The sequence below is a fragment of the Acipenser ruthenus genome, chromosome 9 (genome assembly GCF_902713425.1).
Source record: "Acipenser ruthenus chromosome 9, fAciRut3.2 maternal haplotype, whole genome shotgun sequence".
Classification (NCBI taxonomy): Eukaryota; Metazoa; Chordata; class Actinopteri; order Acipenseriformes; family Acipenseridae; genus Acipenser; species Acipenser ruthenus.
This window is the reverse complement of record NC_081197.1, coordinates 7,726,500-7,740,289: the sequence shown is the minus strand read 5'-3', so window position 1 is coordinate 7,740,289 and position 13,790 is coordinate 7,726,500. Positions and strand designations below refer to the sequence as shown.

At 35.7% G+C, this 13,790-nt stretch overlaps 2 protein-coding genes across 5 annotated transcripts in view; both read right to left on the bottom strand.

Annotated features, from left to right (window-relative positions):
- Positions 1–6,573: 6,573 nt before the first annotated feature.
- LOC117406178 (olfactory receptor 52E4-like) lies at positions 6,574–9,851 on the bottom strand. Its single transcript, XM_034010084.3, has one exon. The coding sequence runs from the start codon at positions 7,936–7,938 to the stop codon at positions 6,931–6,933; it is 1,008 nt and encodes a 335-aa protein (XP_033865975.3). The 5' UTR covers positions 7,939–9,851; the 3' UTR covers positions 6,574–6,930.
- Positions 9,852–9,976: 125 nt separating this feature from the next.
- Positions 9,977–13,790, bottom strand: part of LOC117405967 (beta-arrestin-1) — a 65,857-nt gene continuing 62,043 nt past the window's right edge. For all 4 annotated transcript variants that reach the window (XM_034009549.3, XM_034009551.3, XM_034009550.3 and 1 more), the window contains one exon: positions 9,977–13,761. In XM_034009549.3, coding sequence (XP_033865440.1) covers positions 13,650–13,761 — 112 coding nt within the window. In that variant the 3' untranslated portion in view covers positions 9,977–13,649. The remainder of the gene's footprint in view (positions 13,762–13,790) is intronic.

The window sequence follows — 13,790 nt, the reverse complement described above, 5'->3', positions numbered from 1 at the left end:
ATTTTTTATTAAAAGCATTATTTAAATAAAACACATTATCATTTTACAAATAAAGCCTTATAATACGGTTTAAAATGAAAAGACTCACCGACATGGAAGGATTTGAGTGCTAAAGGTTAAATCGGCATACTGAAGTAAGGTCAGCTACAACAGGGTATGATTTAAAGGGTATTTATGACATAGCAGGATATACTCAGCGGGATTCATTTATCCTTTGTGCTCATTTCTAATAAGCGCTTTTTTTTTTTTTACAGACTCTTCTCAACCCCACAAGAGAATGAGAAAGCAATTGGCCAATTACATTTCAGTCGAGCAATACCTGTGATGCGCTTATGCAATACTCAAACTACCACTAAGCAGGTGTTGCTGTACCTTGAAAGCCCATGCTGAAAATACGATTTGCCAGTGTTTCTTGACAAACTATAAGAAAAAAAAGCCTTTTGAAAAAAGCTTCCTGTGCTACATTACAGCTATTGAAGATATAATTACATGATGCAAGTTGTACCAGGAACATGCCTACTTGGTTAACACTAGAAGCCCCGCGGCAGTCATTTTTTGCGGTTTTTGGTTTTAAAATGTAATTTTCTCCAGTCGTGTAACACATATTGGGCTGTGCATTCGTGTACCATTCTGTCCGTATGTATTAAATATTCTCACAAAGCATGAAACGCAGGACTGCAGAAATAAAGGAGATGTATTACATTACACCTAAAAGCCCTGAGAGCAGTCACATTGACGGCCACACAGAAAACTGTTGTATTTTGATTATACAGAATGGTATTCTACTTTATTACTTTTATTTACCAGTCTGCAATGTGTTTAGCTGTAATCAGATTAGTCTCTACTCTCTGCCTGAGTGAATCACTGACAGTCTATTGTTTTCAATCAGCTTTTGAAGGCTGGCGCCTGCTTGCCTGCTGCGCGGCTTTGGTCAGTCAGTTAGTATCAGGATTAGTGAAAATAAATACCAGTGACTGTGGAGTTTTACAACGTAACAAAATATGGAGTTGATGTTTTGGATCAGATAGCACGGAAGTAATCCGTGAAAGCTGGCTCCCGACGGTGGTCTGTTCAGGTGTTTTACAATGTATAGGACCTAGCAGCCATCAACTCCTGGGTACTTTACAAGGAATGCACGGAGAAGAATTTACCAAGGAGACAATATATTTTACAGTTAGCACAGGAACTTCACAAGAAGCATTTGGAACAGAGGGAGACTGCCAAGCGTGTACCCACAGCTGAAGCTGGCAACCCCACTGAGAGCCGCAAGAGATGCCAATGCCAGGTTGGCAAGTGCAATGAAAATAAAACTTAGACATTGCTCTGTGCCCTGTGCAGAAAGGAGAAGCACATTATCTGTATTGATTGTGAACAGCCTTAGACTCAAGGTAAAGGAATACCCTTTTGTTGAAAAAAAGAAAAATAAATTATATCTTTTTTATAACTTCTTGTGCTGTGCGCTTCTGTAAAATGTTTTTTTCTATAAGTTTATTTATTCACGATGTTCAGTTGCTATTGCTCATCTGATAATAAACCGATTGCTGTTAAAAATGTATTGCTATCGTTTACTTACAAATACGTATGTTGATAAACTGATGTCTGTTCGATGTCTGTTTATTTATTTACATGTTCTTGTTTTGATTTGTAAAATAAATGTTATATATACAGTGTATATATATATATATATATATATATATATATATATATATATATATATATATATATATATATATATATATATACAGTGCCTTGCAAAAGTATTTAGACCCCTGACCAATTCTCTCATATTACTGAATTACAAATGGTACATTGAAATTTTGTTCTGTTTGATATTTTATTTTAAAACACTGAAACTCAAAATCAATTATTGTAAGGTGACATTGGTTTTATGTTGGGAAATATTTTTAAGAAAAATAAAAAACTGAAATATCTTGCTTGCATAAGTATTCAACCCCTGTGCTGTGGAAGCTCCCAGTTTACACCGATGAAAGAAATTGCCCTAACGAGGACACAATTACCTTACCATTGGCCTCCACCTCTGAACCATTAATGTTGCTGTCACATTTTCTGGATAAAAACCCCAATGTTGAAGGATCATTGGTCAGGCAGTGAATCTTAAGGAAAATGAAGACCAAAGAGCATTCTACAAAAGTTAGAGATAAAGTAATACAAATGCATAGATTAGGGAAAGGGTACAAAATAATATCCAAGTGTTTGGAAATCCCAGTGAGCACAGTTGGATCAATAATCAGGAAGTGGAAGCTGCATCACACCACCCAAGCACTGTCAAGAAAAGGCCGTCCCTCAAAACTCAGCGCTCAAACAAGAAGGAGACTTGTGAGAGAAGCCACAGAGAGGCCAACAATCACTTTGAAGGAGCTACAGAGTTCAGTGGCTGGGAGTGGAGTAATGGTGCACCAGTCAACCATATCAAGAGCTCTGCATAACACTGGCCTGTATGGGAGGGTGGCAAGAAAGAAGCTGTTACTCAAAAAGTACCATCTGAAAGCACGTCTGGAGTTTGACAGAAAGCATGAGAGTGAGCCAGCTGCGATGTGGGAAAAGGTTTTGTGGTCAGATGAGACCAAGATAGAGCTTTTTGGCCAAAACTCAAAGTGCTATGTGTGGCGCAAACCTAACACTGCCCATGCCTCAAGACACACCATCCCTACAGTGAAGTATGGTGGTGGCAGCATCATGCTGTGGGGATGCTTCTCATCAGCAGGGACTGGGCATCTTGTTAAAACTGAAGGAAGAATGGATGGAGCAAAATACAGGGGAATACTGCAAGAGAACCTGCTTCAGTCCGCTAAAAAACTGAAGCTTGGGAGGAAATTCACCTTTCAGCAGGACAATGATCCCAAGCACAAGGCCAAAGCAACATTGGAGTTGCTCAAGAACAAAAAGGTGAATGTCCTACAGTGGCCCAGTCAAAGTCCTGATCTCAATCCCATTGAGAATCTGTGGCACTATTTGAAAATTGCGGTCCACAAGCGTCGTCCAACCAACCTGAACAACCTGGAGCAAATCTGCCAAGAAGAATGGGCCAAAATCACTCCGAAACTGTGTGCAAAGCTGGTACATACTTACCCCAAAAGACTTAAAGCTGTTATTGCAGCGAAAGGTGGTTCTACAAAATATTAATGTGTGGGGGTTGAATACTTATGCAAGCAAGATATTTCAGTTTTTTATTTTTCTTAAAAATATTTCCCAACATAAAACCAATGTCACCTTACAATAATTGATTTTAAGTTTCAGTGTTTTAAAATAAAATATCAGAACGAAATTTCAATGTACCATTTGTAATTCAGTAATATGAGAGAATTGGTCAGGGGTCTGAATACTTTTGCAAGGCACTGTATATATACAGTATATATATATATATATATATATATATATATATATATATATATATATATATATACGTGCTGTTGTTATGCGCATATGTATTTACACAATGGAAACATTTAACGTGGATTTATCAAAAACACAAGCCAAGTTTCAAGAAACCATTGGGGCAACCTTGGCCAGCACCAACCAAATAGGCACAACTGTAAAAGCAGTGGGGGCCAAGGTTGCCCTAATGGTTTCTTGAAACTTGGCTTGTGTTTTTGATATATCCACGTTAAATGTTTCGGCACTTTTGATAACTTGGCTTATGCTTGCAAACTTAAAGTTCAAATCCCATATATACCAGACCTTTTTTTTATATAAAGATTTTTGCAGGCAAATGTTCCATTTTAAAACAGAAATAAATAATTGAATATAAACTATATATACGCCGCAATAGTAGTTCCCTTCCATGTTGACAAAACATGTCATGTCCTGTAATATACATATGCGTGGATAAGACTCCCTGGGGTCTTCAAAACATTTTTTTTTTGCGTGCAATGCGTGTGACTAGTCCATTTTAAAATATTAATAAATTGTTTAATATAAAGGATACAGATGTAAAAAGTAAATGCGTTCCAGAGCATATTTCCATGTTGACAAAACAAGTTAATTGTCAGTAAATTCGGATGGCCTGTAATATACATATTCATGGATAAAGTGCCTGGGGTCTGTAAAAATCTGCAAAAAAAAAAAAAAGGGTAGAAAAAGAAGGACATTTTTGACTTACTTTGGTGACTCATTTCTCTTCCTGTATGAAATTTTTTCTACATTTCACCAGAGAGTGTTGGGAACTACAAATTAAAAGTGAAATGGTGCTTTTGGCTGATTTACTTTTGCTGTGTCAATAGCCTGAAAACATGTAAACTATCCGTGCTTTATAGAGAGTCTCTGGCAGTTCTTGCTGATAACTTAGCCCATTCCTCTCTCTCTCTCTCTCTCTCTCTCTCTCTCTCTCTCTCTCTCTCTCTCTCTCTCTCTCTCTCTCTCTATATATATATATATATATTGTATTTCTATTCAAAAGCAATTCTCATCAAAGAACTCGCCACCAGTACAGTACTTTGAATGATAAATTGCAGTAGTATCAGCCTCTTCAGTGAAATCCCTTCATCCTGGGGGCTGTGTTTTATAGTGTGTGTATTCTTTGTGGAATTAATTTAGGTATTCCTCCTTTTGTTTGGTTTATATTTAAGGGGTCCTGAGTGGTGCATCCAGTAAAGGCGCTCCGCGTGGAGTGCAGGACGTGCCCTATAGCCTGGACGTCGCCAGTTCAAGTCCAGGCTATTTCCCTGCCGACCGGTAAGATGCCCAGAGTTGCATTGTCCTGTGAGGTGGTTGCATGGTGGGCCTGCAGTGTGTAAAAGAAGTGGTCGGCTGACGGCACACGCTTCAGAGGACAGCATGTGTTTGTCGCTGCTCCCGAGTCAGCACAGGGATGGTAGCAGTGAGCTGAGCCTAAAAATACATTTTGGGGAGAAAATCATAAAAAACAATTGCTGACTACTGTTGTTGTTTTAATCATTTTTATTTATTCAGTAGTATCCGTTTATTATAATTTTTTCAAAGGTAAACATTTGGTTTTACAGAACCCTAATTAGCACTAATCTTACTTGACCTAAGGTAACATTAGGTAACCCATGATTAGTGCTTATCAAGGTATGTGAAACCAGAGTTTAAAAAAAAAAAAAAACTCAATCACCACTCAAAAAAGACTCAATCACCAACAAAACTATTTAAAAAAAATATATAACATTTAGAATTGATTCAGAAATAGCACTGCTGAATAATGTTACATTAACATATTGAACTACAAACCGCTTTGTAGTTTTCCATATACTTAACAAAAAACTGAAAAAAATGTAAAATTATTGTGGCTTCCGGTAGACTTTTGCAATATAATTTTGTAGTTTCATTGATTACATGATGTTAAATAAAACATCTAAACTATGTTTTCATGTAGTTCTTTTTTTTTGTTTTTATTTTTATATATATAATTATGTCTCAATCTTAAAATTCTACTAGGTGATGCAAAACTTTTGGCCATGGTTTTACACATAGCTGAAATATAGTTACAGAGCATGGGGCACAGGCATTGTGAACAGTTTTTTAGGGTCCCAGACACAAAGGATGGGGGGGGGGGGGAGTATGTGCTGCTGGAGTGAGCATAGCCATATACATATGAACACTTTTTATAGCACTATTCCCCAGTTCTTCTAAGAGCCGCTGGTTTATACTGGGCGTCTGGTGGTACTTATAGTAAAGACTCAGAATCACCTTTATGACAGTCTTACCTGCATCTTGAAGCATTCTTTGTGTGCCCATGTACTGTATTTGGCATAGTGGTGGTTTTGGTTTCCAGCACCTTTGCACTAAATAAAACCATATAAGGAAATAGGCCAGATGCTCCATGGACACAGAGCTATGTCATGACTGCTTGTCCTGTGTCCTGTGCACAGAAGTTTCTCAAATAGATCCATTCATTCAAATCCATGTATTTTTTTTTTTTTTTTTACCTGAATTGGCCGATACTAATAGAAGTAAACAAATACCACAGATAACATCTTAAAATGTATTAATTTGTTTTTATATTTTACTTTTTGCACTGTATTCCTTTGAATTTAAGGTGCACTTTTTAAGGCATTTTTTTTTCTCAAAAATGGCCTGTGTCTTAAATTTGAGTATAGTGATGTGTGTATTAAAATCAGCAACAAAAGCCTGAGAAAAGATCAACAAAACTCAACTGCCCGATCTCGAATTATCCCTGACATACAGACAGACATCAACGAAGCGGGAGTCATTGTCTGGGAGAAGTCAAGTAATAAAGAGGACTCCTCCAACTCAGAGGCTGATAACTAGGAGAGAGGTTTTGTTGCTACAGGCATGTTCATTTATCAATATGGTGATATGCTTTACCAATATGCCTAATAGACGAGTTTGTAGCATTTCCTTGCAAATAAGTATTCCTTTATATAATACAGAGCTTGTGTGTGTGTAATTGAGGTTGTATCTTTGCAAATACATCTTTATTTTAAATGTCACATATCATTTCATAACATGTTAATAATATTTATACATCCACCTGCTTTGTATCAGCTGCTAATATACTTCAAATATATTAACAAATAACAAGAAAAAAGTGTTCACAAAAAACATTTTTATTAAGATATATATCTGCCTAAATTTAAAAAAAATATGATAGTAATACAAAAAATATTAAACACATATCATTTCCATTTCACATATGGATTATTTATACATTTTATACACACCAAAAATGTCAAGACTATATAAATATACAAGCTGTTGCCTTCTGTATTAAGTACTCTACCAGTACTACCTCTTGCCTCCTAGCTGCAGTAAACTGTTCAGTTTTTTATTACTAGCATCTTGACAGATTATTCAATTGACAGGTATGCCAGGTTAAAATCATTTCTATTTGCCAAGTGAAAATGAATGACTCATTTATTTGTGATTCTAACAAACAAAACAAAAACCAACAACCTGTCTATTTAAAGTAATTAAAAAAAAAAAAAAAAATCATTTATTATTTGGGTTAATGTTTTTCCTTAAAAAATGTTTTCGAAATCCTTGACGAATTTCCTTTGTCCTCACTCCATAAACTATAGGATTTAACATTGGTGGCACAAGAAGATATAAGACAGCAAACATGACATGAATTCGGGGTGGAACATTTTTACCAAACCTATAAGTTACAAAAGTAAACAATATAGTTGTATAAAAATACATTATAACAAACAAATGGGAGCCACAGGTGTTAAATGCCTTGACCTGGGCTGCCTTTGATCCAAGCTTTGAGACAGCTCGAAGAATCATTACATAAGTAAATATGATAAATGTGACATCCGTGCCTGCTATCACAAAGGCTACAACTAGACCATAATAACTATTCATTGTGATATCTTTACAGGCCAACTTTGCAACAGCCATATGATCACAAAAGCAATGTTGGATAGTATTGGCTGAACAGTAAGGCAACATTGATGCTAAAACAGGTACAAGTCCAGCTAAAATAAAACATCTTGCAAAAAGTACCCCCATAATTTTAGCCATTTTAGCTTTGGTCAATATAGATGTGTAAAGCAAGGGGTTGTATATTGCAACATACCTGTCATAAGCCATTACTGCCAGTATTGAGGATTCCATTGAAGATAGGAAATGAATGAAGAACATTTGAATAAAGCATCCTTCAAAAGAAATACTGCAGGCTTTTTGCCAGAAAATCTGCAGCATTTTAGGGATTGTAGAAGTACATAAACCAATATCTACCATTGCCAACACACAAAGGAAAGTATACATAGGTGTATGCAGATTAGGTTCAAGGTTAACAATGCAAATGAGTAAAATATTCCCAACAATGGCTAGAATATACATAACAGAGAAAGGAATAGTGAGCCAGTGCTGGTAGCCTTCTAGTCCAGGAAATCCAATCAGAATAAACTCTGTGTTTACAGCTGAGATGTTTCCTGTTGACATTTCTGGTTTCTGTAAAAAATATGTAATTGGATTACATTCAAAGCTAATCATATCTACGTACTGTTATCATATTAGTATTACAGCTGCATAATGTAAATGCATTTTAGAAATACTGTTGCAGTAGATGTGTTTATGATATGTTAATTATTAGATCAAATATAAATATATCATAGTTAATCTAATAAACAGTAATAAATCTTCACAGCTATCACATGTTTTATAAACATTTGTATTATAAATTATGTTTCAAAGAGTGAAAAGAATGAAGTTACAAAACATTGTTTTATTATTCTTATAATTTTTTTTTATTAAAAACAAGACCCTCATTATTTAAATAAAACACATTATCATTTTACAAATAAAGCCTTATAATACGGTTTAAAATGAAAAGACTCACCGACATGGAAGGATTTGAGTGCTAGAGGTTAAACCGGCATACTGAAATAAGGTCAGCTACAACAGGGTATGATTTAAAGGGTATTTATGACATAGCAGGATATACTCAGCGGGATTCATTTATCCTTTGTGCTCATTTCTAATAAGCCCTTTTTTTTTTTACAGGCTCTTCTCAACCCCACAAGAGAATGAGAAAGCAATTGTTCAATTTCATTTCAGTGGAGCAATACCTGTGATGCGCTTATGCAATACTCAAACTACCACTAAGCAGGTGTTGCTGTACCTTGAAAGCCCATGCTGAAAATACAATTTGCCAGCATTTCTTGACAAACTATCAGAAAAAAAAGCTTTTTGAAAAAAGCTTCCTGTGCTACAGATATTGAAGATACAATTGCACGATGCAAGTTGTACCAAAAGCATGCCTACTTGGTTAACAAAATGTCCAAATATTGATTGAAATGGCTCTTCAGGACACAATTTGCACGTCCCTTATCTAAACAGTGGCATCATACTGAAACCAAGGTGTATGGCTGTACTGTACAGACAAAGCTGTATAGCTGTACATCAAAGTACTCAATATTTTAAATGTTAATAGCTAATTAGTCACAAAAACATATTCACCGGCATAGGCATCAATTTAATTTTATCAAGTACAAAAGTTAGTATGAAAGCGTTTCTACAAAAGAAAAAACCCATTCCAGCACCTCAAAACTGAGGCCACAGTACAAATGCATTCAAACTGCTGTAGCTGCCTTTTTTGTTCTTTATACTTTGCAAATCATATTCTTTGGTAGCGGATTCGACATATTGTAATTTTATTAATACTGAGCACACTATTTACATCTGCCAGCAGAGTGATCACATGACCTTAACACTGCTGTCAGAGCTCTCGCTCTACATCCCGCCTACAGGTAGGCAATCTGTTAGCTCTGATTTGTGAATTTCTGATTTGATTGACAGTCCGCCAATACTTCCTTGTTACACTTTATTTTTCTACAGTTACAGCTGTTCCCCGGCACCTGCTTTTCACTAATAGAAAAAAAATACTGTACATAGAATGTCATTGCTCCCGCGGCTCACCCGGGCCTGTGTCACGGCCCACAGACCACAGTTTGGGGACCCCTGGTGTAAAGGATTATGTTTGTTCCTGAAGCTTAAATGGAGTTCTAGCAGACTGTCAGTGCATCTCTGGTTACCTAGCAGGATGCAGAGGATTTTTACTTAATACAAAAAGTAAAAGTGATAAAAACCCAGAAATTCCATACTTATAGGAGGCTGTGTGGTCCAGTGGTTAAAGAAAAGGCCTTGTAACCAGGAGGCCCCAGTTCAAATCCCACCTCAGCCACTGACTCATTGTGTGACCCTGAGCAAGTCACTTAACCCCCTTGTGCTCCGTCTTTCGGGTGAGACGTAATTATAAGTGACTCTGCAGCTGATGCATAGTTCACACACCCTAGTCTCTGTAAGTCGCCTTGGATAAAGGCGTCTGTTAAATAAACAAATAATAATAAAATAACTTATGGTTTAAATATTTGTACACACAACATTGAAAGGAAACATTTGATAATATGGGTGAGGCTGCACCAACATAACCTTGGTAAGCTTAGTTGATTAATTCAAGCAGTGCCTTACAATGTAGTGTTTTTCTTTGTGCTCCAAAATGTATGAAATAAGGACCTTACAACAGCATACATTATTTAATTAAACTATAATGATTTATTTAGACCTGACAGAATATTTAAACTTCACAAATACAACCTAGAACAACAGAGGGAACAAGTAGAGCAATATTTTGGAAATGGTACAGTCACAGCTTTACAAAAATACAACACACCCGGAATCAATAAGCATATCAATCGCATTTCATTTCGGAAATACTAGCTTTCATTTTGTTAGGGTAGATAGTCACCAACACCGACAGTGTAATAATTAACTCTATCATAAATAAAAAGGCAAGATCTTTACTCATTTAACCAAACAAACAAAAAATAAATCTGGTAATTTCCAATGTAAACATTTAGCTTTCTTTTTATTGAATACTTCGGAATGTTTGGGTGTTACTGCAGTCTTATTATTTGTTGTAAAAAAAATATTGAAAAAGATGTTTGTTACAGAACTCCCTTTAGCGTTTATAACAAACACACTATTAACCATTGTTGTCTTGTGCGCTATAAGCATTGCTAAAATATCCATTTCAACGTAATATCTGTTTTAATACTTTTATTCACATATCTTGGTCATAAATCAACTGGGGAATAAAAGCAAAACAATTGCTCCCAATCACAGGCCATGATACATAAATGTATTTCTTTTCAGAATGTTGCCCTATTAGCTTTTTTTTGTGTACTAAACATGCAAATAAAATGTTGGATTAAACATACATTTTGTCAAGCCACAAAACAATTAAAACAAAATGTAAAAAAAAATATCTATTTGAGTTCTAACCCTACATTTAAAAAACAGGCTGTGGCAAATTTGAAAACGTCTAAAGAGAAAGGATACATCACACATATATTAATCCAGTGTATTTGCTGAGGCAATCCACTTGAATCTGCTGATCTCAGCAATTGGAGGCTGTGTGGTCCAGTGGTTAAAGAAAAGGGCTTGTAACCAGAAGGTCCCCGGTTCAAATCCCACCTCAGCCACTGACTCATTGTGTGACCCTGAGCAAGTCACTTAACCTCCTTGTGCTCCGTCTTTCGGGTGAGACGTAATTGTAAGTGACTCTGCAGCTGATGCATAGTTCACACACCCTAGTCTCTGTAAGTCACCTTGGATAAAGGCGTCTGCTAAATAAACAAATAATAATAATTGTGACTATATTTAAGCATACATAATCCATGGTCTATTTGGATTGTCTTTTCAGTATTATATATAAGTGAAGAAACAGAACATGTATTTTGTTTAAACAAGGCAGACCTAGCCAATCAGATATTCATTCTGTGTTCAATTAATGATGCGATCCATACCACAACTAGTTTTGTTCACATCAGGTGGATAAGAATTCACTCTCTAAAGCATGATTCGCACTGGACTAAAAACCAGGTTTACTCGGAGTTGGTCAAAAGCAGAGGATGTCTAGTAACCTCCCAGACATGGATTCGTTTTTATCAAGTTGGTAAATTAAAAATGAAATGCAATGTTGTGGCCAGAGAAGGTACTTTTGTGTATGATTTGTAAACAGTGAACCAGGTGTAAAGGATTCATTTCATTATACCTTCTTTTCCAAAGCCTAGAAGAACCATTTCGTCATTTGACTGATACTTATGTCCCTACATATCTTCAATTTTTTTTTTTTTTTTTTTTTTTTTTTAAAAGAGTCACCAATTATGTTTTGTATTTTCGGAGGTCCCCAATTTGCCCAATCGTAGCGTTTTACTGAACTGTAGAATCTTTTTTAATATTATACTATGGTTTATTGTAAAGGCTGGTATTGTTTTGAGGCAAATAATACAGTAACAAGAGTAGAAAATGTTAAGGGCCAAAGACTATTACATACAATAGTACATTCCTCTTCTTTTAAAAAGTGTGAGCTGCTTCTTATAGCTAAGGGAGCCCCCTAAGCTATACTCTATAATGGGTATAGCACAGCCAATCTTTTTCTTTTTTTTTTTTTTTCACAGGTAAACTTCAGGTTTTAAGAATTCAAAATGAGAAGTCTAGTAAATTAACCTAGACTGTTTTGTTTTATTCTGAGCAAGAATGTCTTCATGCTATTAAGACCTATTACAGTATATGTTTCCAATATAAGGTCTTGGAAAGATATAAATCTTTACTATAAGACCTGGTTACAATTGAAAATGACCAGAGAGAATGCAGCAAAGTTAAAAGTAAAATGAAACTTCAAACTTGAGAAAAGAAGATGGGATGGCTGTACAAAGAATATGATGTTTAAGGCTTTTTTGTTAAAAAAAAAAAGAAAGAAAGGAGATCCGTACTATTAGATAACTTTTAAGAAAACCCACTTGCTTTTAAAATGGAAACTATTTTAAATGAGAGCTCTGCAGCAAAGTATCAAGCATTGTGCTTCATACCCAGGGCTTTTACTCTTTACCTAGGCTATACTTTGTGCTACAGTAGTTCTGTTAGGGAATCACATACTACAGGAAACCTGGAGCCAAAAGCACATCTCCAGAATCTCAAAAGTATATGCTTTCGACATTTACAGACAACATTTTAAATAAAATACACCATGACAGCACATTTTAAAAATATACAAATAAAAACTTAACACTACTTTTTTTTCTCTTTTTAAAAATGTGTACATTCTTTAGTTACCTGACATACAAAAAGTTAAGTCATGACATCTGTTCCTTATGACAGAAGTGCAGATTACATGCGAATTAGCAAGGCAACTCTCTCTTCATATACAGTATTCCCCTCAGATAATGAACCGTAACTCAGAGCCAGACTGTAGAGACTGGAATGTGTAGGTGCCATGTTTGTCCTTGTCGGGAAAATGTTATAATCTTGGAGCCCTAGAGATAACGCATTAGCTTTGATACATTGCATGGTCTATATATCAACTCTTTCCATTGGTCAGGGGTCAAAACAATCAATCAATCACATGTGTGATATTCTTTGAGTTTATAGTAGGTCACATCCATCCCTGCCTCACAATCTATAGAGCCAAGAAACAATAAACATATTAAAAGATGCTGCATTTCTAATTCTATATCAATATTAACATACAGCACGTACCCTCTTTACACATACAAAATATCCTGTCCATGATGTTTGAGCACAAATATGAGAATTACTGTACATATCATTACACTCTGTTTTGCTATAAAAGCAAACGGTTGTGTCAACACCATGATGAATATAAATATATAAATAGAAGTGTCAGATTTAGCTTGGAATATGGCCTCTCTTGTTTTTTAACTTGATCCTCATGATACAATGAAAGCCAAGATGTCAGCAACCATGCAGAACTAAGAACTATTACTGTCACTGCCAAAGCAGAAATAGTAATTTTAACTCATCAACAAAGTCATAGTTTTACAGGTTTGTATAACAGACCATCAGGTCCTTAATTGAGGACCACATAAGTTCTTTAATGAGGGTGACTTTTAATAAATTATCTTAAATTGTAACATGATATCGATGCAAGACTTCTTTGCTGCCATGGGCACAACCATTCTCACGGGAGCAAAGTAGAATCTTATTTGATACTTGTATTGATACCTGTTTAGGTTATCTCAACATTACAGACTTGTAAGTGTGCAGATGTGTACTGAGAAGTAGTTTTTTAAGAGTGTGAACAAGAACAAAGCAATGGCAGCACTGTGAGTTAAAAGGTCTCCTGGGCTCTGTTAGCACTATGCACCAATACCACAGTAAACAACTGAGTCGCTCAAGCTTGTTTATCTGTCGTTCAGCTTTGGCGAGTTTGCGCCTTCGTCCTCTTCCTCTTTGTCATCCTTCGCCCCTTTGAGCCTCTGGCGGGCAAAGTCTTCAAACACAATATCGTCATCGCTAAGGTAAATCAAACAATCAAGGAATAT